At 42.8% G+C, this 22409-nt stretch overlaps 1 protein-coding gene and 1 long non-coding RNA gene across 2 annotated transcripts in view; one reads left to right on the top strand and one right to left on the bottom strand.

The window, feature by feature from the left end:
* Nucleotides 1-21132, bottom strand: part of LOC311352105 (plectin-like) — a 113280-nt gene extending 92148 nt beyond the window's left edge. The window contains exons 1-2 of the mRNA XM_084472310.1: nt 21012-21132; nt 19452-19664 (exon numbers count right to left, since the gene is read on the bottom strand). Of these exons, the coding sequence (XP_084328436.1) occupies nt 19452-19656 (205 nt within the window). The 5' untranslated portion in view covers nt 19657-19664; nt 21012-21132. The remainder of the gene's footprint in view (nt 1-19451; nt 19665-21011) is intronic.
* Nucleotides 9463-11204, top strand: LOC311352108. The gene is made up of 3 exons (XR_014636778.1): nt 9463-9591; nt 10876-10978; nt 11091-11204. It is a non-coding gene; the product is annotated as an uncharacterized lncRNA (long non-coding RNA).
* Nucleotides 21133-22409: the final 1277 nt, after the last annotated feature.

Below are 22409 nucleotides of genomic sequence, written 5' to 3' on the forward strand. Positions count from 1 at the left end.
TAGAGAAGCTTTCCCCTCACTCCCTAGAAGGTCTCAGGAGGGATCCCAGCAAAGCCTCCTTTATCAACCACTGGCCTACAGTGATCCTTGACCCTCGCTGTGTGTCAGTGCTGATCTATCCCAGGCGGCCGGAATGTTTTGCTCACTGGATGCTGACGTGAAGTAGAAATATGTCTTAAAAAAGCAGGGGCAGAAACGTGCTGTCTTTTTTTTAGGATTCAACACAAACCTACAGGGAACTGTGAATATCACATTTTGATTCACACACAAAAAGCTAAACAGAGACACACACAAATAAACACACACGGGTGTAACACAGGAACAGCCCCTGAATCTGTTGACTGTAGGGGTAGGGGATAACAATTTAATTCACACAAGAATCTTGATTCTGATCTTCTATGATTCAGAATCATAAACAACTTCCCAAAACACATTTATATATATATATTTTTTTTTCTTAGTTTCGCTGACTGTGAGTTGACTGTATTGTTTTATTCCCTTTGATGTATTTTAAGAAGAAATAGTCCCATTACCCAGATTACCCGTCATGGTTACTGACATTAGCAACATACCGACGTCCGTTATACAAGAGACTCATGATAAGAGCTCAATTAAATTAAATCAACCATCAAGACACCACCCATACCCAGTGTTAGCCTGCATAGCTGACCTCTGTGTACGAGTTACGAATGATGAGGGACGAATTCATGGAACATGCATACAAATGCATTGGTTTTCAATGCATTGTGGGTAGCCACATACACAGATTGCTACATGGATTCAAGTAAGGATATTAGGTTCTTGAGACTAGGAAACATAGGCACACGAGATGAAGAGCAATACACAGCTTATAAGAAAACTGCATATTGACCAAAAGTGAACCAAAACACACACACTTGGCATGAGGACCAACTACATTGAAGTACATACAGGGCAGCAAGCAGAGTTATGTTTAAATAAGAAGGGAAAAAAATGCATTTGGGAGGATGTTCAACTGACAAGACAAATGCCAGTGGAGAAGAGTCCCCCCTGGTGGACAGGTAAGAGAACACAATGAATGGGAGGTTTGACTAGGAAACTGTATCGGGATTGGTTGTACTTGTTTTATACTACAGGGGCTGTATGTATTTTTTCACAAATGGGCTAGTTAGTGTTCTTGTATGTAAGCTTGAAGTTTTTGATAACACTTTTCGTTCTTTACTAACCCTGTGCATGTGCGCAACAAATTCCCCTTTGGGGCAAATACAATTCTGATGTATTCTCTTCTAACACAAGGAACACAGGAGGAAGCACAACCTTATTGTTAAGTAGAAGCCATTACAAGAGCTCCAGACCATTGCCCAAGTTGCATAGACGCCTTCCAGACATAGCATCTGTTTATGCGTCCATGCCTTATGGGTGTCAAACAGTCACTTCTGGTCCGGACTTAACCCAGCTGCTCAGGGGGGGGAACTTGCCGACCCAACAAACTGGTTAGGCTGACCTCTTCTCATTGATGGTAAAATACCCATTTAGAACCACTGGTGCCACAGCTAGCCATGGAGGGCAGTCAATGGGAGGGTGAAGGAGAGAGATATCTAGTGATTCATGCCTCTCGCGCATCTCAACACAGATCCCGCTGTTGATGAGTACCATTGCTTCCTGTCAGCATAGAAAAATGTATGGGCCACACTCCCATGGCTGAAACCACATGGCCACCCCTTACAAGCACGTTTAGTGGAGAAACCCGACCTGCAGGCCTCCCCTGTCCCCCCTCCCCATGTATACTCATCAGCTTTTAAGAGCCCATAGCTCAACACACGCTAACTTGTACACGCACACCTCAATGGCCTAAGTCTCTTTGTCGCAACAGGTTTTAAAATAGTGGACTCATTCATAAAACTGGCCTTTCCACTTCACAATAGCGCATGCTGAATTTAGAAGCATGTACAGTCAGATAGGACTTCAATAGAGGTCTTCAGACCGTTCAACTTTTAATGAATAAATATTGTCAACGATACTGCGATAGCATATTGCAATGCTATCACAATGACATAGAATACAATGAATGTATACAAGCAGAGCCTTTTTCTATAAATAACAAAAAAACTATCCATCATATTTCAATGTTTTACCATCAGAATTAACAAAGGCCTCTGCAGGCGATTACGTTGAGCCATAAATACCTGTATTAATTTGCTAACTGAAAATGGCCTGGGCTATATTTAGGGGATATTTTAAGCCCCGCGGGACTATTGGAGGGGGCCTCCCAGAGCCGACACAGCGACCAGACTTCGGGAAAGCTCCCCTCTTCGCCCCACTCTCTGCGGCTGGCCCGGTCACACCCAGATCACCTTCTGTCACACACCGCCTAGGAGGACACCAGGCATCCAGGCCCTTCCCCATCTAGCTGACAAGGGCAAGGCCATGACTGGACAAAATGAGACAGCATTGGTAATAGAAGAACCACTGCACAAGATTATATAAACAGGCCTTGAGCGTTATAACAATGTCAAAGTAATATACCATTCACATCCCTACAAAACCCTACAAAATGAAAGTCATAAAACTTTCAAACTGGGTCAAAAACTGGATTTTGACAAAGTGCCGCAGAGCGTTGCACTGTATGCAGGTGGAGACAATAACAGACTATTTCCATCTCAAGAATAACATTGCAAGACGATGTGTGCGTCATTTTTATGATGACATAATGTTACAGAATGGGTGCGGTGGTGAACGCACCCCACCGTCTTTAAAGCCACATACACTACCAGTGACCTTTCACACAGCTCTATTGTAGTCTTCGCCTTTGTTCCAACAGTCTGAAAAAGTGCTACCAAAACCTGTCAGCAAAAAAACAAAACAATAGACTGACCAGTCTGTGCCCACACCCAGGAGAAACATGTGTGTATCAACAGCTGGATCTAAATTAAATAGTTATATTCTATTCCTTCAAAGTCAGTCAAACATGATATAGCCAAACTAATTCTTTATTAACTTTTGACTATAGAAGTGGCTGCACAAAGTATACATACTGAGATAACGTTCTAACGTCCAGTCAATGTTTTGCACTTATCAGCTCCAGTCTAGACTACATATGAAATAAGTGCTACCTATTGTGTGGCTTGTCCTTTCCAGCACCTATGACTACAGATGCACAGAATGTCCCACAGCCAATGCAAAGCAGTGTGGCTGGCAGCCGCATGTTTTAGCTTGCTATCACTGTGGTGATGGTTATCAAACAAAGCTAGCACCCAACACGGTTATTTAAATACCTTTCTCACTGTGCAACAGTGAGACAATTCTCCTGCTAGGCTCCTTTAGAATGTTTAGTGAACAAACATTTAGCATCCGAGCCACAGCGTTTTGAGCGAAACATGCAGACAGAAGACGTTTTTACACTGCCAAGCCGGTTCGGACGCGGATTGGCACGCCCGGCAATTTCACTGTCTTGCCTGTGTAAAACCGAAGGGGTAAAATCCCCCGTCTTCACAGAGCAGGCTTTCTTGGTTCACTGGAGAAGGCGGGGCTACGCACAGAGTCTAGACCTCTTTAGAATAATTTGTTCTTTATTTTGTTCTTTATTTTGCTGACCACTTGTTTTTTATCCCGACAAAAGCCTCGTAAGGACAGTTCCTCTGCGTCTTTCTCGTAGATCGCACCATCTTTCAACATCTTTGTTTAATGCGACTGCATCACCTTCTCTCCTATGATGGTCAGCAGCTCGCAGATTTCACTGTCTCTCCAGTTAGAACTACTCATGTTGATGTTGCTGCATTGTCTCTGTTGTAGAGACAGCGCAGCAACACCTCTACCCAAGCCCACCCCCTGGAACTGCGGAACCGTCTGATCGCATTTACATGAAAATGAAACCGCCAATGTGTGTAGGGTCCGGGAAAAAGGCGTAAGATAGGCATATTTGGCAGTGTAAAAATGTCTAGAGGCAAGGAAACACTGGAGAGCACTCAGACAAACTGCAAAAGGAGAACCCAGGAATCAAAATACAATGTCAGGAGAATTATGAATACAACCCAGAAAAGTAACAAACAGTGAACTTGACAGACTGAGAAGAAGACAAGAAAAAACATGAATAGGAAGAAAACAGCCATAGAGGATGATCAAGAGTGAGGGCAATATCAAAGGAGGGGAAATAAGTTGAAGGTACTTGGAATTTGTTTTGCTTCTACTAATAGCTAGAAAATGTGTGTGTGATTGTGTGTTTGTGTCCATGTGTATGTGTGAGAGAGAGAGATGGAAAGAGAGAGGGAACGAGCGGTAACAGATCAAATCAGGAGACTCCTGTTCGCTGCTTCTGATGTTGGTGTGCCTTAAAAAGGAGAGTCGTCCCTCTGCGCTGCACAAGGTCTTCACAGAAGAAACGCTGAGGAACGCAGGGAACATAAACACCTGCCACTGTGGCTCCTCCTGGCTCCCATTAACCCTCATACACACACACACACACACACACACACACACACACACACACACACACACACACACACACACACACAGTCACACACACAGACACACACAGTATAGATACCTGACACACTCAACCAGACAAACATGCACAGAGATACACACCCATATCGATAGTAAACAACGGTATGCTATGCTAATGACCGAAGATACAAATACCCGCACCCTAAAAAAGAAGTTGACCTATTACATCAGACAGACAGCCTATTGTGCCACCACAAAACACCTTCAATTGAAAACATGAAAAGGTGATCCTAGGAATAATTGCAATATTTTGTTGTATTGTTGAGTAAAAGTAAAATATAAGCAGGATGGGGGAAATCAACCAGATTTAAACTGGAGAAATGGACAGAGTATGACGAGGGAGGGAATTTGGTATAAAAAATGGGGAGGAGAAAAGAGGAATGTTTAAACTGAGAATTATTGGATGGACGCTCAGATGGAGTTCTATGTGGGGCAGCAGAGGGATGAAAGCAGAGAGGGACCACGGGGGACCTGAGACAGCCCAGAATCAGAACAGTGTGCAGTGGATCCGACCAGGACTTTGGAGTGGATTAGCTCCTAGCTTCCAGTAATGACTCTGCAATTTAATGAAGTTGAGGCGACATAAGGCCGGATCAAGTGTGGTGAAGAGTGAATTTGAGGAAGAGGAGGGCCCTGCTGTGTTAATGGGTTTCACTTTTGTTCCAGCAGCACCTGCTATCGTCTCCTGCCCTGGCGGGGGGCCAGGGGGTGGGGGTGCTGGGTGTGGGGGTTCAAAGACATTACAATGAAGTGGAGCATAGTCGGGATGACACCTCTAAGCCCCCCACCTCTCGGTTTCACAGGGGTCAGAGTTCAGGACTGGGCAGACTGGGCTGCCATTGGTCGAACATGAGCTATATGGACGCCCACAAACTCAGCACACGAATGGTAGAGACACAAAGAGAGAGAGAGAGCTAGAGGAAGCCAGAGAGAGAGACAGAGACAGAGACAGAGAGACAGAGAAACAGAGAGAGAGAGAGTGAACACGTGTGCCAATCAATAAGGCACTCAGCACTGGAGTGATGCATAAGCCCGGCAGACAGTCAGGACAGTTAAATTAAGAAATGCACACACATGCACATGCAGCACAAGTCGTGAATCAACCACACAGAGACGAGCTGCAGGCACGAGACCGCAGACACATGTACCACATTGCACCTGTGTAGAGTCAATGCCACCCAAGATTGCCGGACATATAGGCCTCCTCATGTATTTCCCGGAGACACCTTCACATCCCTTCACATCATCTACTCCCAAGTGTCATGGCCGCCTGACTTTTCCCAGCAAAGTGCCGGCACCGGTGCGAAGCTGAAGCGCTCTCACCTTTATACTTCTCCCTGACGTTCTCGTACGCCTGGATGAAGTCCTGCTCCTCTGCGTTGGGGGGCAGAAACGTGGGTTCATACATAGCCATGCTGGCGGTGGGCTCCTCTTTTGCTGTATTCTCCTCCTGTCCCTCTCCTCCTCCTCTTCTCTTCTCCTCCTTATGTCTCTTCTCCTCGCCTTCCCCCTGTGCTGTGTGTGTGTCTGTGTGTCTGCCAGCCAGAGCGGCAGTGTGTTTGAGTTTCGGTGGGAGAGATAGCCGCTGCGTCCACTCTGTTCCCACAGTCAGCAGTGTGTGAGAGCTCTCCCCGGCTCCTAACTTCATACCACAGAGCAGCAGTGCTCCCCCCTCCGTAGCACCACCACCATCCCGACATCCCAAAACACACACACGCACACACACATGACACGCCCCCCTTGTGCACACATGCGCACGAGTCCTCCCCTTCCACACACACACACACACGCACACACACACTCACTCACACACACACACTCCTCTTCCCTGGCTCAGAACCACTAATAAAAATGTCAGCCCCCGCCTCTTAAAGACACGCACACTCTCTCACACGCTCGAACACACACACACACACACACACACACACACGACTCAAAACAGAGTGCACTGGGTAGAAATTACACTATATTGTTTTCCCTCGATTTCAATAACATAGTAATAGAATTGCAATGACCCAAGGGAAATCACTTACTGATCCCTACTCAAGATTATTGGCTTCTCAGAATAACAAATTGATTACAGTGATGGGAATCGGAAGTGATCCCCAGATACGACATTTCAATGAATGTTGAGTGCCAATAAGATGTATGGTGAGTCTGTGCTGTTTACGCAATTTTTCTTTGCTTTTTTCCTATTCCAGTTTAATGTTTGGGATTAACGGTCTAACATATGGGTTTATTTTATGGGAAATACACAATAGCACCCTCTGTAGGATTTTACCATGAATATGTTTCCACTAAGATGACATAGACATTTCTGGTTTGACAAAATAGCACTTTTTGAGCTAACCTGACAAATATGGCAGAAGCAAAGAACCCAATACCGGTACACACATTAATACATTTTTTCCACCGCACCAATTTGATTGTCAGATTTACATCCAAATAACACATCCACTATGTGGATATCACCCTGATGGCACTGCAGAGTCATAGTCTCTGAGTTAACCAAGGGGTTAAATAATGGACACACAAGACACAAGTTCTGTGCTAACATTGTCCTTGACCTCCTCTGGGAACATCAGCTGTTGAGCAGATTCAATGAATATTCAGCAGATAATGCTGACCACCAGGCCAACATGATGAACGACCCGAGAATAAATGTGAGGAATAATCAGTCAAGAGAATGGCAGCACAGTGTTGTATGTCAGGATAATAATAATGAAATAGCTCATGACGTAGCAGATTTAAAAGGAGCATCGTGTTCGTGTGTCATTCTCTCGTCCTGTGCCTACAGAAGCGTGTGTTGCCAACAGCGTCACATTGTCTTAATCCTGTGAACGCGAGTGCCACATCAGAATGAACAGAGGACCCAATTTGGGCAGGATGTCTATTCATCTATTATAATCATTATTTTACAGCACATGAGAAACAGCACATGAGAAGGAAATAGCGAGGGAGTTGAGTGTCCCACGGCACGGTTTCTGTTTAGCAAGCCATGCTTGTGCTCATACTAAATATGTCATTGTCAGATCCTGTTGTCAAGGGCTGTCTGGGAGTCGGCAGTCAGCTGACCAAACACTGGACAACATAACATGCAACCAGAGCTAGCCAATGAGATGGTTCTCTGTCCCTGTAGAGAAACGTTGGATAGCTCTATCTTTCCTTTCATACACTTTGTGACTGCTTTTCAATATATTTTACAAAAGTGAAGGATCTTTGGTAAGCCCAGACTAACTGAAACCCCTGTGTGTAAAAACACATCGCTAAAAGGAGCAAGGTGAGGCCATAACAGAGATTTTGTTAAGCTCACATCAAACCGATTGGCAAACAAAAAAATTAAAAAGTCTCTTGTCGATTTTTCTTTGTCGCCATCTTTTCTCTCACTCTTTTTCGTTCTCTCCATTTTTTTCTCGATTCTTCTCATTCCCTCCATTTTTTTTCAGAACCTCTTCTTCGAAAATACTGAGTCTACAATACATACAGCGTTCTTCAGTTAGCACTTTTGGCCATGCCCAGCCGTGCCCGATTCAAACGTGTTGTTGTACAACACGTTTCATTCATATACTCAAAATCGGTATGTGAGAAAAAACTGTAACCATGTAATTATTCATGTGAGGTAGGCTATAGAAGAACTACAAAAAGTGTTTAATTGACACAAAATGTTTAATTGACACAAAATATTGCTAGTCACTTATAATTGCTACTCACTTATAAAAAAAATGCTAAATCTGTTCCTTGATAATTAACAGAGTGCTAAATACTACAACTTCTCGTCAAACCTACATTTTCCCAAACCAAACGTCACAAATTATTCTATAGATTTGAGTAAATACAGGCACAAAATATAACTGCTAAGAATAAGAAATCTGATCAAGCCAACAGTGGAGTAAAGTAATCTAAACATGGAGGTTGTCTGTCTCGACAATGCGTTTCATTGTATGAAAACCCATAAAAACTGCTCAAACTGCCACCCTTCCCCATTTTCCATGATGGTCGTTCTTGGAGGCTGGTGCAATAGAGGGACTACGTCAAGAGCAGGGAAATCCCTCCAGTCAGTCTAGTTTTTTTGGCCAAGGCCAACCGTGACATCAGCCTGGCCACTTCCCGTTACAAGAGGAAACACGATAAGTCCTAAACACAGGGCTGCTGCTCACTTGCTCCCTGTGTGTGTGTGTGTGTGTGTGTGTGTGTGTGTGTGTGTGTGTGTGTGTGTGTGTGTGTGTGTGTGTGTGTGTGTGTCTGTGTGTGTGTGTCGGTGGAACACCAAGGGGCATGCCGAACCGGGGGTTTCCCAACACCTTAGTTAGGGTCAATCTCCAACCCCCCCAGTACAGAACTCTGATCTAAGTGGTTTTAAAACGTAACATATGGTTCCGAAGCAAAGCACCATTGTGCTCCCTGTAAATGCAGGCCTGTTGGAAGAGGCTTATTAGTATGTAAAAGGACTGGAGTCATTCGTCTTCTGCACCTTATTCCCCCTGGAGATGTTAGACACCAACGATTTGACACCCCAAACGCGCGAAACATCCTATACCCCAAAGCGGATTTCACAAACCCATTATCAAATATAGCCTCCTTTAAAAACCAAACCGCAAACAACTATTTGTTTGAGCTTGACTGTTCAGAAATCGAGAGGGTGTTTACAAGTGTCCACAGTTCATTCTTGAAGAATGTGGTGCACTTCCAAAAATAGATTGTTGCCGACCAAGAACGTATGGCTTCTGTGACTTTGACTGCAACTGTTGCTTTGGAACTATTCAAATAAACCTGAAAACACTTTACGTTTTTAAATGAATGAACGCTGACAGTGGGACATGGAGTAAACATATGGCCATTAGTGTTGGGGGTGGAAAGGTTATCAATAAAGACAGACCTTGGATTTTGGAATGCCATTCTGTGCGTGTGCGTGGCCAGCATACCTCTTTTCTTAAAGTATGCAATGTATACCTTTGTATGTGTATGAAATATGAAATATGCATATGCTCTGCATCTGATACTGCAGAAGGCAGGAGCGACGGTGGGAAAGACTTTATCCTCTCTGCACACATGAAAGGACAACAAACATGGGTGTGAATTTGAATATGTCTGCCACATCTTGGATATCAGGTGGGTGACAGGAGCCTCTGCAAGTCTATGAGAAAACAGCCGACACATTTTCCTACATCCCATGACTCTACTTTATAAATATCTGCTCATGATAGTTAGTTCGTTTATTAGATGTCCCCAGGGGGAAATTCTTTTTCACAGTCATTCATAAGTTCATACATTTTTCGCCAGGCTTTTTTTGACAGACAAACATTCCACACATCTGTGGCACACAGATACCTAATCCAGAACACCTAGACATTTACACACATGACACACATTTAACACATTTGACATATGCAGCATGGAAAAACACATATACATGATGAAGAGGAAAAACCTCTCAAAAGCCTTCCTCTCTTCTTTCAACCATTGTGTGATTGAGCTGAACCGCAGAATGTGTGTTATTGTTTTCAAAGCTGATTTAAATGTACAATTTACTAGGTATATTTTGAAAGAAAAATGTCTTGTGCCTTTAGGGTCATTGAGAATATGCACTCGTTTCCAGAGTCCAGAGTCCAGAGTCTGAAAGTAATGTGCTCCTAGTAATGTCTGCACAAATAAGATGGAATAACAGCAATTCAAATATGCGTCATTGTAGCGAGAATCTTTGTTAATTAAGCTATACGAGTACTACTACTAGTAATTAATCATCCGGGCTGTTGGTATAGGATACTGAATGCATAGATACTATGCATAGACTAATGCATAGTATCTGCAAAAATATCTATAAATGGACAATAAATTAATGTATGAATAGTGAACAATGCATGACTTGAATTCTTTAGTTTATTATTAGACCGTTATTATGTGTGTGTGTGTGTGCTCTCCGTAGGCCTAGGCGTGTTCTCCGCGATGGATAGAATCTCTGTTTATTATTAATTATTGCATTATTAATTATTGAACAATAATGGTGTGTCAGCTTCTTAGTTGGTGAGGTTTAATTCATTATTACAAATATACAAGTTAATCCATTTACGTGATTACGTTGTTATGCGCTCACATGCCTGTGTGTACCAAGCACGTGTATAGGCCTCAGCGTGTCCTCCGCGATTAATATATCGAGTTATTAGGTTGTTGTGCGCACATAGGCCTGTGTGTGCCAAGCACGTGTATAGGCCTCAGCGTGTCCTCCGCGATGGATAGAATATGTTTATTATTAATTATTGCATTATTAATTATTGAACAATAATGGTGGATCAGCTTCCTAATTACTGATCTTTAATTCATTATCACAAATATACATTAGTTATCTAGTTTAGTTAATCAATTACGTATTTAAATAATATCTCATGACTTTTACAGATGACGACCTTCTTGGAGTGCCCCATCTGTCGCAAAATCTTGATATTTGTAGCACTACACCTGAGGGAGATCCATGCCCAGAGGCTGGTCCCGGTTCCTCGAAGTGAGTGAATGAAAAATGCATAGCAATTATACATTCTTTCCATGATCAATTTATTTCAATAAATGACATTACTGTGTCATTCATTTGCTGTCCTGTTTTCTCTTGCTGTTAGTTTTTTCTCTCTGCAGAGGCAGAGGCAGAGGAGGAGCAGCAGCCAGGGGAGCAGCTACCAGCCCCAGTGCCAGCCCCAGCCACGGCCCCAGAGGAGGAGGAGGAGGAGGAGGAGGAGGAGGAGGAGGAGGAGGAGCCTTTGCCCCCGCCCCCGGAGGAGGAAGCCCCAGCCCCAGCCCCAGCCGGTGCTGGCTCCTCCTTCTCCTCCCCCACTCCTGCTGCTGGCCCCTTGAGGAAGAGGGGGCCATCAACGTCGGCCCAAAAGTTTGGACTTTCTCCAAGTAAGAAGTCCAGGAAGGCCATGATGTTTTAAACATTTATATATGTTGAAGAAAATAAAAAACCTTCGGGAACTGGTCGTTGTTTGTCAATTTTTTCTACCTCCACATGGGCACACACACACACACACACACACTAAGTCCATAGGTTAAGTGCCTCGATTTTACCTGATTTTGAAGGGTCTCAAGTTCACCTAAACACTTTTGATATGGCTGACACATTGGGGATTAACTTTGGGTCACTTTTTAAACAGAGCAAATGTCCGAATGTCCCAACTCAGTCCGACCTTTGATGGTGTCAAAGGTCAGGGCTGACCTTTGACACTTGGGAAGGCCGCACGGGTCTGAAACTCTGCAATGTGATTGCCTGTGGTGTCCTATAAATCATGCTGCAGTTTCAGACCCCTGCCTTAAAGCATTGATAACTAATTAAATGGGAGACAGAGTCATTTTCACTATCGGGCACTTTCACTATCGGGTGTAAAAACGGGGGACTCTCTTAAAAACGTGTCTCCGTGCAGCGACCTTTGACCCCAGGGCCACCAGATTTGCAACAGAGGGTCCCCCAGAGCCACTGAACTATAATCTGGGAAAAAAAAATCCCCAAAGTCCTCTGGATTTTTTTTTGCTCTTTTCCCAGAAAATCCATACAGAAGCTGTCAGACTTATGTCCTCTCACACCCTTTGGTCAGAGTGTGTCTTTTGGAGGATTTTTTTTTCGCAGGAGTCTGAATTTTTTATATGTCGTTTGGGGGCTCTAGACGAGTGGATAGACATCCGAACTGTGCCGCTCGGACCTGTACTTTTCGATGGGCGGGGCTTTGATCGCTAGCCTTTTCCTTCCTTTGAGTGCTTGCCGTTGCCACAAAAATGGACTGAACCACGTTAAATTTGGCCTGCGGCCCTCACATGAGGCCCTTATAGTCTCCCAGAGTCCCAACTCTGTAGACTTTCAGCAAAGCTAACTAGCTCTGCGGTGATCGTATCGCAACGTGGCGAAAAGATCCTAGCTGAAGGCTCTCTGGTGCACGACATAGTCAAAAATCTGGCTGAAATTAGCCTAAAAAAGCTTTCCTGACCTTGTGTGACCTTTTTGACCTTCACCATTTCATTCTCGGCCACTTCTCTCAATTCAAAAGTGTCTACATTTTTGTATGGCTGACCTTTGACACTTGGGAAGGCCGCACGGGTCTGAAACTCTGCAAGGTGATTGCCTGTGGTGTCCCATAAATCATACTGCAATTTCAGACCCCTAGCTTAAAGCTTTCATGACTAATTAATTGAAGAGGAGACCGTTTTCAGAAAATCACTTTAGAGACTAGAGACTTTATTAATTTATTAATTAATTTTATAATCTGAAAAAGTTACTATAAAACCCTAAACATTTCTAAAACATACTTAGTGCTTGTTAGTGCGCATGAGCCCGAGTGCATTTCCCAGACAGCAGGCAAACATTGGATCAACATTGTTTTTCCATCTGAATCATCGTGATGGTTGATATTGAAATTTCAATGCAAAATAAATGTTGAATCATCATTACCATATCAATGAAACCTGACGTTATTTAATGTTGATGGCACGACATTGGAACAACATTGACCTGTAGTTACACGTATGATTGATAAAGCATCGATATTTGATTGACCTTTTGATGTCGCCAATGTTGAAAAGTCGTTGATTTAGAGTTGACAAGTAAACAAATTATTGTTAAAAAACCATCAATTAATAGTCGACCAGGAAATATGATGGAAAATGCATTGATTTTTGGTTGGGCGCGAAATATGATTGAAATATGATTGAAAAATTATCATTTTTTGGTTGACCGGGAAATATGATTGAAATATGATTGACAAATGGTTGATTTTTGGTTGACCGGGAAATATGATTGACATATGATTGAAAAATGATCGATTTTTGGTTGACCGGGAAATACGAATGGGGGAAAAATGACTGGACAGTGGACATCTCATTTCTGGAGCCGGGACCGTTACAACCAGGTAAGATGAAAATGTCCGTTTTCATGATGATAATGTCCGTAATGTCCGTAATACGTTTAGTTCTTAACATGGTTAGCCTAGAAATCGATAGAACTATGTTAATGTTAAAACCAAAGATTCTAGAGCGGAGGAATTCAGTGATGATGGCTACGTCGTTGTTCACTTCCAACCAGTTGCATTAGTAAAACCTCCCGTTTATTTCTGTGATGCACCAAATGTTCAATTATACCGCTGTCAGCAGATAATATTAATGTAGCACCAGCGAATAGACGGGCTCTGGTAGTAGCATTATGTCGTGGGAAATGCACCAGGCTATCCTCAGACCACAGCATCATAATAATAATATTATTAGTCTGCTAGTCCACTGCCATGGATTCATGCTAGCTAATGCTAGCAGGCTAGCCAGATGCTATCTGACATCCAGTGTTTTGGAATAACGCAGTTTAAAATAACGGTGTTAGCTAACGCCGTTATTGGGTGGGTAAATCTTTTGCAAACTCATCCTGTTTGAAGTTTAAAGTGCTTTTATTGTAGGGGAAGGATAACCTGAAGAGTATGTTAACTTATTTTGCATTGTACTTGTATTTTCTGTTTAAGGTTCTCTAGCAAAGCAAATGGGCTCGGTGAACGAGTTTGCCTTCGCGCAGGCCGCTCAAAAGTGGCTGCAGTATGCGCCAGACCGGGCTGGAGGGGCTGGACGATCCGATGCAGACAGTGGGGCGACTAATGTGGAGGCATGATTATTTTAAATATATTTTTAGGTGCCAAGAACAAAGTGTGCGAAGGCAACTGATTGTGATTCTAGTTATTATTATTTATATTCCGCCACGTTTGCATTGCACATTCTACACCGATCGCACGCTTTTTATGAAACTTACTAGACGTGTAGAGGTTGAACCAAGATTAGCACACAGCAAATATTACACTGATTAGCCCAAAGGTGGCACTATACCAACTGTCCAAAAAATGCAAAATTTGCACAAGCATATCTCGTAACCGGTTTGACCTACACTCATGAAACTTTGCAAACACATATGAAACAAATATGCCTCAAGAACCTATGACTTCCGGTTCCCAGATTTGCCGCCATTTTGAATTTAGTTAAAAACAGTAAATTGCCTAATGATCCCAGGTTTTTCGACTTTGACAAAAATCCTTTGGCACATATCATCTATGGACCATTATCTTCAATCTGACCTAAAGATTAGTCTGTACGTTCAAGTTTAAAGCACCCATGAGCCATTGAGTTCTAAAATGGGCGTGGTTTAAACCTCGACAATAGTTAATTGCTCATATCAACATCAAGTTGGACTCCTATGATGTTGACCCAAATACAAAAGTTGTTCATAATCAAATTCTGAACAAGATAAACTCAACATTTTTTCAAATAGGGAGTGGCATCGAAATGGGCGTGGCCTTTCACTAAAATCGCCACAGTTCATAGACGTAATGTTTGATTTGAGTGCGACTGACACAGTGCCTATTGGGGTCCAAAGTTCCAACTCCTGAAGTAAAATTAAGTTGATTGACAAAACAACATGGCCGCCAGAGGCCAAAAATCGTCAAAAGCAGTTAATTGCTCATATCAACATCAAGTTGGACTCCTATGATCGGCGGTCGGCTCAGCGGGGCGGTCGGCTCAGGCTTGGCACCTTCAACACTGCTCGCAGTTTTAATTTTAATTAATGATTTAAATGAAATAAAATTAATTTGTCTTTACATATTGTGGTCCAATTATTTTAAAAAAGCTTCACCTCTTTTGCACATCCTGAATGTAAATAAACCAGGATGTATAATAATAATAATAATATTAATTTGCCATTATTATATGCTTTTTGGCTTAAGGACAATTGAAATTGCATTGAAATCACAATGATCCTAGTTAAGTTGAAATATCAACATTGTTTCAATATTGCTTATAATTGAAATATCATTGAAATTTTGTTGATCTATGGACATGATTTCAACGTTGTTTCAATATTGAAATATCAACATTGTTTCAATATTGCTTATAATTGAAATATCATTGAAATTACGTTGATCTATGGAAAGGATTTCAATTTCAATTTCAATGTTGATTCAATGGCCTAGTGTTGACAAAGGAATGTTGATTCAACAGCAGGTAGAAGGAGCATCGGACAAAGTCAACCAAGCCTTCAACACAGTTTTTCAAGATTGAAATATATGGCAGCATGGAATATTGTTCACTCTGTTAATAGTGAATGGAACCTTCTAGAACCTCTGTTCACTAGTCAATGGAACCTTCTAGTTGACAACCTTCCAGCCACCTGTTGTGTCCTCAGGGGGAGGGTTTATGTGCATCTGCTGCAAAGTGATTCAGCATTTAGAAGGCCTTATTAAAGCCTTTCCCTCACCTTTCATCAAACTCTATTTTTATCATCCTCCACTCTGCCCTATTACAGGCCAAGGCCATGAATCTTGCATGCAGTCCGAGGCTGGGCTTTTGTTCACTGCTTAGCAGTCGAGGTACAATAGCAGGCTAAAGATGATGGTGAAGATGGTGTATAGCACAATAACGGTGCAATGGCTTGGAATCAAGAAGACCTACTGCTCACTGTGAAAATACGGACAAAGGCCGTGAGTGGAAGGACAAACACAGCCAGTGGAAATAGACTCGGCTGCCTCCTCTGGTGATTATTAACCACACGTTTAACCATCTCCAGCGGGGGAAAAGTAACAGTGTGATGCTCCAGGGATTCTGCCCGATGCTCTGTGTAGCTCTGCGTGCTTCAGTCACAGATTTTCAAGCAGGCTATGCGGTACAGGAAGTCATGGCCCAAAGCGGTTTCTAATAGGAAAGGCAGAGAAAGGTCATTCCTCCTCATAATAGTAGGAAAGTTAAACAAAAGCGTTCCATGAGACTCGCTCAATGAGCTTGAAAAGTATTCGCTTTGAAAATAAGGCAGCACAGTGTAGGATGAGGAGAACAAGGAGCACACTATGACTGCTCTGCAATTTCAGAACAAGTAGGAAATTACACATATTTTCCAGGAATTGGAACAGTTTTTCTTAAAAAAAAACATATTTTTATTTATGGTCAGTCATGCTTGAAGAAGCTGCCACCTGGTGGTTGGGGAGAGTTATTGCATTTATTGCATTATGTGTTATTTCAGGCGTCTGAGAGGTAAGGTCATAGTTTTTTCAGCACCTACTATTAATTCAGTGATATAGGGTTCATATTATCCAATTATAACAATTTACTAAACTTTTAACTTGATGACTGTACGTCTGTAAAACTAAATGTAAACTTGATTAAACAATGTTGAGAACTGCTCAAAGGCTGCATATTAAGAGCAGGGTCTGTATCATGTGTTTACCATATACAATGCAGTCCACATAGTGTTCAAAAAAGATGTGTCACTTCTCTGTAATTCTGCATTTTAATTAAAGTTGAAGAGAGCTATTTAACTATGTATAAAACCACAAGATGTCTGCCACAACGACCCTATACCATAAGCATCCCAGGTTGAGTTTCAGATAGGCAGCTAGCAGTAGCATCCCAGGTTGAGTTTCAGATAGGCAGCTAGCAGTAGCATCCCAGGTTGAGTTTCAGATAGGCAGCTAGCAGTAGCATCCCAGGTTGAGTTTCAGACAAGCAGCTAGCCAATAGCAGTAGCATCCCAGGTTGAGTTTAAGACCAGCAGCTAGCCAATAGCAGTAGCATCCCAGGTTGAGTTTAAGACCAGCAGCTAGCCAATAGCAGTAGCATCCCAGGTTGAGTTTAAGACCAGCAGCTAGCCAATAGCAGTAGCATCCCAGGTTGAGTTTAAGACAAGCAGCTAGCCAATAGCAGTAGCATCCCAGGTTGAGTTTCAGACAAGCAGCTAGCCAATAGCAGTAGCATCCCAGGTTGAGTTTAAGACCAGCAGCTAGCCAATAGCAGTAGCATCCCAGGTTGAGTTTAAGACCAGCAGCTAGCCAATAGAAGTAGCATCCCAGGTTGAGTTTAAGACAAGCAGCTAGCCAATAGCAGTAGCATCCCAGGTTGAGTTTAAGACCCGCTGCTAGCCAGTAGCAGCCCTTTAGGAGGGCCGGGCATTCTATTAATTCTGCCCTTGATCCAAGATGACTTCTCACTTTTTTCTCTCACCCCTCACCTTTCTATCTTGCTCTGTGTTGACCCACACACCAGAGGTATATTCAGTAAACTATTTCCTGGATTGGCATTTCCAGGGACTGGTGTTCTTCTCAACTTACCACTGTGAAGAAGTTCAGTTACTACGGTTACTTATTAGGTCATTGTTGCCCCCGCAGCAAGACTGAATTAGCATCAGAATCACCAAACTTTCGCCAACAACACATTATGCGTGTTAAACGTTATGTGATGTTTTGATTGTTTTTTTCAGGAAACTGCTTCATAAACGAATGTCAAAATTAACTAGATTTTGTCTTTTGTTATTGGTCTATCAAAGGAATACGGAATAGTGGACATGAATGGCACTATCCCAATAATACTATAGTTATTAGGAGGTGGTGCAGTTCTGTAATATTCTGTGTCATTTCCATCTATTTTGCGTCCTATGTGTCTCAGTGTAGATGCTGGTAATCACATTAGAAAATTGAACAGTTGGTAATCATCTTTCAAAATTTCTGACAAAGAAAGTACAATATAATTGAAAAACGTTAAAGGCTCACAGGGACATGCTGTGGTGCATGCTGTAACAATGCAGACAAAGCTGTTTCTTGTCCTGAAACCACAGAGCAACACTCAGCAGCTAACTACTCATAGGGTACATGACTGCTGCCCTCTTATGGTAGACACAGGAGTGCCATTTTTCCACCAGGTCCAATTGATCAGCATTTTAAAAAGGCTCTTGCTCTCAGATGGCTGTAGATCTTATTCACATTGGTCTATCGCTAATACACATTGCCCACATGCTCACAAAGATAAAAGCACACAACCTTCGAAACACACCAATGTTCAAATCCGGTATTTAAATCCTGCTTGAGTCTGTCTGTTAGTAACCCAGCCTGAGCTATTTACAATGTTGTCAGTAAGCAGAGGCTTTCATCCAATGCAACTTGTTATAACTGTCACTCAGGAGAGGGAATGGGATAGACATCTGCTCAGCAAAGCCTACAGGTACTACAACTAGACCAAAGTATCGCAGAGGATAAATCCTCTCTCCAGGAAGAGACAGGAGTTTAGTTTGTAGACAAGAGCACCGGAGGATGTTTTGACCTATTGTAGGCGCTGGGGTCGAGTTGACTTCCTTCCAGCCGGACAGGAACACAGCCCAGCCCAGTGCGTCAAAGTCCTATTGTGTTTCTCTGGGATAGACAAGCATGCATACAATACAAATCAGCCCAGTGGTTAGGTAAAATGATTCAGCACTAACTTGTCAAGCCCATACCACTGGCAAACTAATTTATGAATACAAACTCCTGGTGTCCCTGTTACCTTTGTTATCATATAACCTTTCTTTATGGAAGCTTTATCCTAAGATCACAGAGGCACGTCTCTCAGTGCTATCTCCATTGTAGAACTGCGTAGAGGAGGAGGGATGCGGCTAATCTCCCTTGCAAAATTGCAATCTGTACATAAAGGTTGTGTCACAACACAACTGGGAGTTTATTTTAATCATTTGTGTTGCACACTATTCTGTACATTTGTTGAATCTATAATTGCGTGCCCTCGCCTTTCTTGCCCATGTCCCTCTTGGACTTATAAACACCTCGGTGCTACAAAGCAGCCTGTTTACGTAATTATCCCCACACAATGATGTGGTTTAACTATAGTGTAAATAAATGATGGCTACCCGTTTCAATTCCCACAACTGAGAGCGAACAATATCCTTGTCTGATTAATCCATTCAACCATCCTCCTTATATTACCCCAGTATTTACGCTGTACTACTACTGCAGGAAACAGCACCTTGGTGGCAGACACCGCAACGTATTAATATTTCTCTAGAGGAAAAGCCATGCCAGCAATCACTCTCCTTCGCCCACTTGCTCTCTCGGTTTCCGTGGTTACCCCGAGAAATAAGATCATGGTGAGTCACACATCATCGCACCACAACGACCGACGGCCGGCGTCCAGTGCCGTGCAAGCGGCAAACTGACCTGCGATGCGTATGACGGCCCTCTCCGCGGGGTCCAGCACCTCCCCAGAGCCCGACTTGGAGCGCTTCACCCTCTGGAGTTTGGAGAGGTTCCAGGGTAGGGTGTCCCCAGCACACGGAGGAGCAGTGCTCGTTGCGTGGTCGGCGTCTTCATCATCTGCTGGCGTCGGCCTCTCCCGTCTGGGCTTCTGCCGACGGCCCTCCATCACCTAGTCTGGGAGAAATTACCATTAAAAGGTGTACAATATAATATATTTATATGCTGCCTGAGGAAGGTTGATGCATGCAAGGCTGCATGTACATACAGCAGTGTCCAAACTGATGCATGATCACAAGGGTTTGTTAAAACATGAAGTGGCTGTTAAAGAAGTCTTTCTGGAAATGCAAGGGGTTCAAATAAACACTAGAACGGCCTGTCAGTGTCCAGTATTACATTGTTATTATATCATTCACGTCTCAGAATGAGGCTGAAACTTGGTTCATAGCTGGCTACTGCGGACCACAGCTACCTAGCTAACGGCTTGCCTTGTCTTTTTGGTCACATAGCAATGCCAGCCAACTGTTATAGTTAACTAGACAGTTATTGTAACATAGATACGTTTTAGTATGGTTCAACATTACAGGTTTTCCTCTGTGAGCTGTCGTGACCTTATACCACTTTATAATAACAGAAATTCAAATTAATAAAGATAAAAAGGCTATTTTAATACCAAAAAACAGATATACACCAAATGCAGAGAGGCCAATATAACCAGATAGTGGTGATGTGCCCAGATAAGGCCTCTGTAACAACACAGACCTACCATGAACATGCAAAACCCCTGGTCTCTGTACCTTCAGAAAGTGTATGAATGTAAAACAGACTGAGGGAATATAACATCATGTCACAGAGTATTCAAGCGTTAGATGTCTCAGTTGTATTGTATTCGTTCCTAATTTGCTTTTATAATTTTGCTTGCACTACATACACAGTTGGGTTGAATGGATGCATCTGGAAATGTCACACTAGAGCACAATTGAAGATTTAAAGGTTTGCAAAAAAACTTGAGGTTGACGGTTTGATTTGTAACTTTTAACTTTTAACCAACACTTACATTGCATAATGTCACAGAGCTTAGAAACGTCGTGATAGCACACATGTAAACTTCAGGATATGAAGTAAGCAGCTTTACTATGTTTCCACAACATGTAGCTCGTAAACGTTAGTGAAGCAAGTGTTTGACCTTTTACCTTTTGGAGTTTGGATTCCTAGCCAACCTTTAGGGGTTGACGTTTGGGACTTAATTAAATCGCGTCATTTGTGGACTTACAAAAGGTAAACATTGAAAGTAGCCTATACGTATATATGCGAGGGCTTTTCCCAATACCCTAGTCACAATTATTTAACTTGGCGTTGCTGTTGCAAAAACAGTCACTTTTTTACTGCATGTGATGTTATTATATAAGACAGCTCGCCAGGGGAACTTTGGTAAGATAAATGTTACTGCTTGCCCGTTCACCTGTAATAAATGTCTACAGCATAACTCCCTCACTAGAATAGAGCCAGCATGTGAATCCTTACCTCAGTATGTCTTCAATCAGCTCAATTAACCGCGCCGGGCTCGTGCTGTCAACCAGCGATGATTGCTGCAGGTTCCCGCGCGCGTGACTGGGCTTCAGCTTCAATTCTGCCGCTTATCGACGACTAAACTTACGAAGCCGCCTGTGTGTGACAGCCAGGCTCCTGTGTCCGGCGTGGTGTTGTGTTTAAATAGCCACTCCTTTGCAGGAGAAAGTCTAACGATTGTCTGACTTGTCCGACGGAATCCGCAGTCATCTGTTTGAATGGTACATTGCTGCTGTGCTGTGTACGTCCTCCTCGACTCGTTTACCTGATCGAATCATCAGCAATGTTCAATTCTGAACACGTAAGCTGCAAACAGTAAATAAACTCCCCATTCATATTTGATGTGGCGTTTAACTGTGCGTTAGAAATGTGAACGACGTTGACCTACCAGCTTTAAGTAATTAACGCTGCATTTACCAGCAATGGTCTGCTCTAACCGCGTTCTCAGGCGTTCTCGCCAAAGAGCGCGGAACGGGGTGCTACGAATGAGCGTTATTGGCGAGGGAGAGGGCGGGACTTTCACTTTAGTGGGTTTAGATGCGAGAGGAGAGGGTTAGGAGGAGAGCGAGGGACTTCCGATAGAGGGATATCCGTTTCCGTGTATTAGATATTTCTCTGTCAAGTTGTTTCTTAAAACCTCCTGATTTATTCTCAATGTCGTTGTTGTTCTTATTCTTGTAATAGTCTATTCTCGCAACGGGGACAGTTAACTGGCGTACACAGTTCATAGGATGCAACGGACCGGAAATTGCGTTAATGTAGACCAGGATAACGTTAGAATGTAGGATCCTCTCTCAGCCTCGGTCTGAGTCTGGCGCTGCGGTAAAACAAGGAATATCACTTTTCGATTAGTTTCCCTGGTGGTCCTGAAGAGAGCTCTGATGGTGCAGCAAGAAAACATCGCGGTCCTCTCACTATGCAATAGAATTGCATGTAATGTTATGCCTTTAGAATGAGCTGGCAGAGAATTTTCACTCTCATGAAATAATGATGTGAATTACTTGAACGGATTTGTGGATACAGTCAATTTATACAAGATATTAAAATCTATAAATAAACATTAACATATGTAATCAGTTCAGCAATATACAGAGGTTTAACACAAGTTGAATATTTTATTGTTATTGTGCCTGGCATGTCCTTGGTAAACTGGGTTATCACTCAGGTCCATTACTGCTTAAGATATCGCTCCTGAAATCCCAAAGCTCTTTATCAGCTTAATAGCACTCCACCCTAGAAACACAGCGAAACACCAACAACAAATTACTCATGTTGTAGATCCGGAATAAAGGTTTCTAGATCTATCAAGGTCATACCAATTACATACACGTGCACTGCTGCACAATAAGATTA

The sequence above is a fragment of the Micromesistius poutassou genome (genome assembly GCF_964030765.1).
Source record: "Micromesistius poutassou genome assembly, chromosome: 8".
Lineage (NCBI taxonomy): Eukaryota > Metazoa > Chordata > Actinopteri > Gadiformes > Gadidae > Micromesistius > Micromesistius poutassou.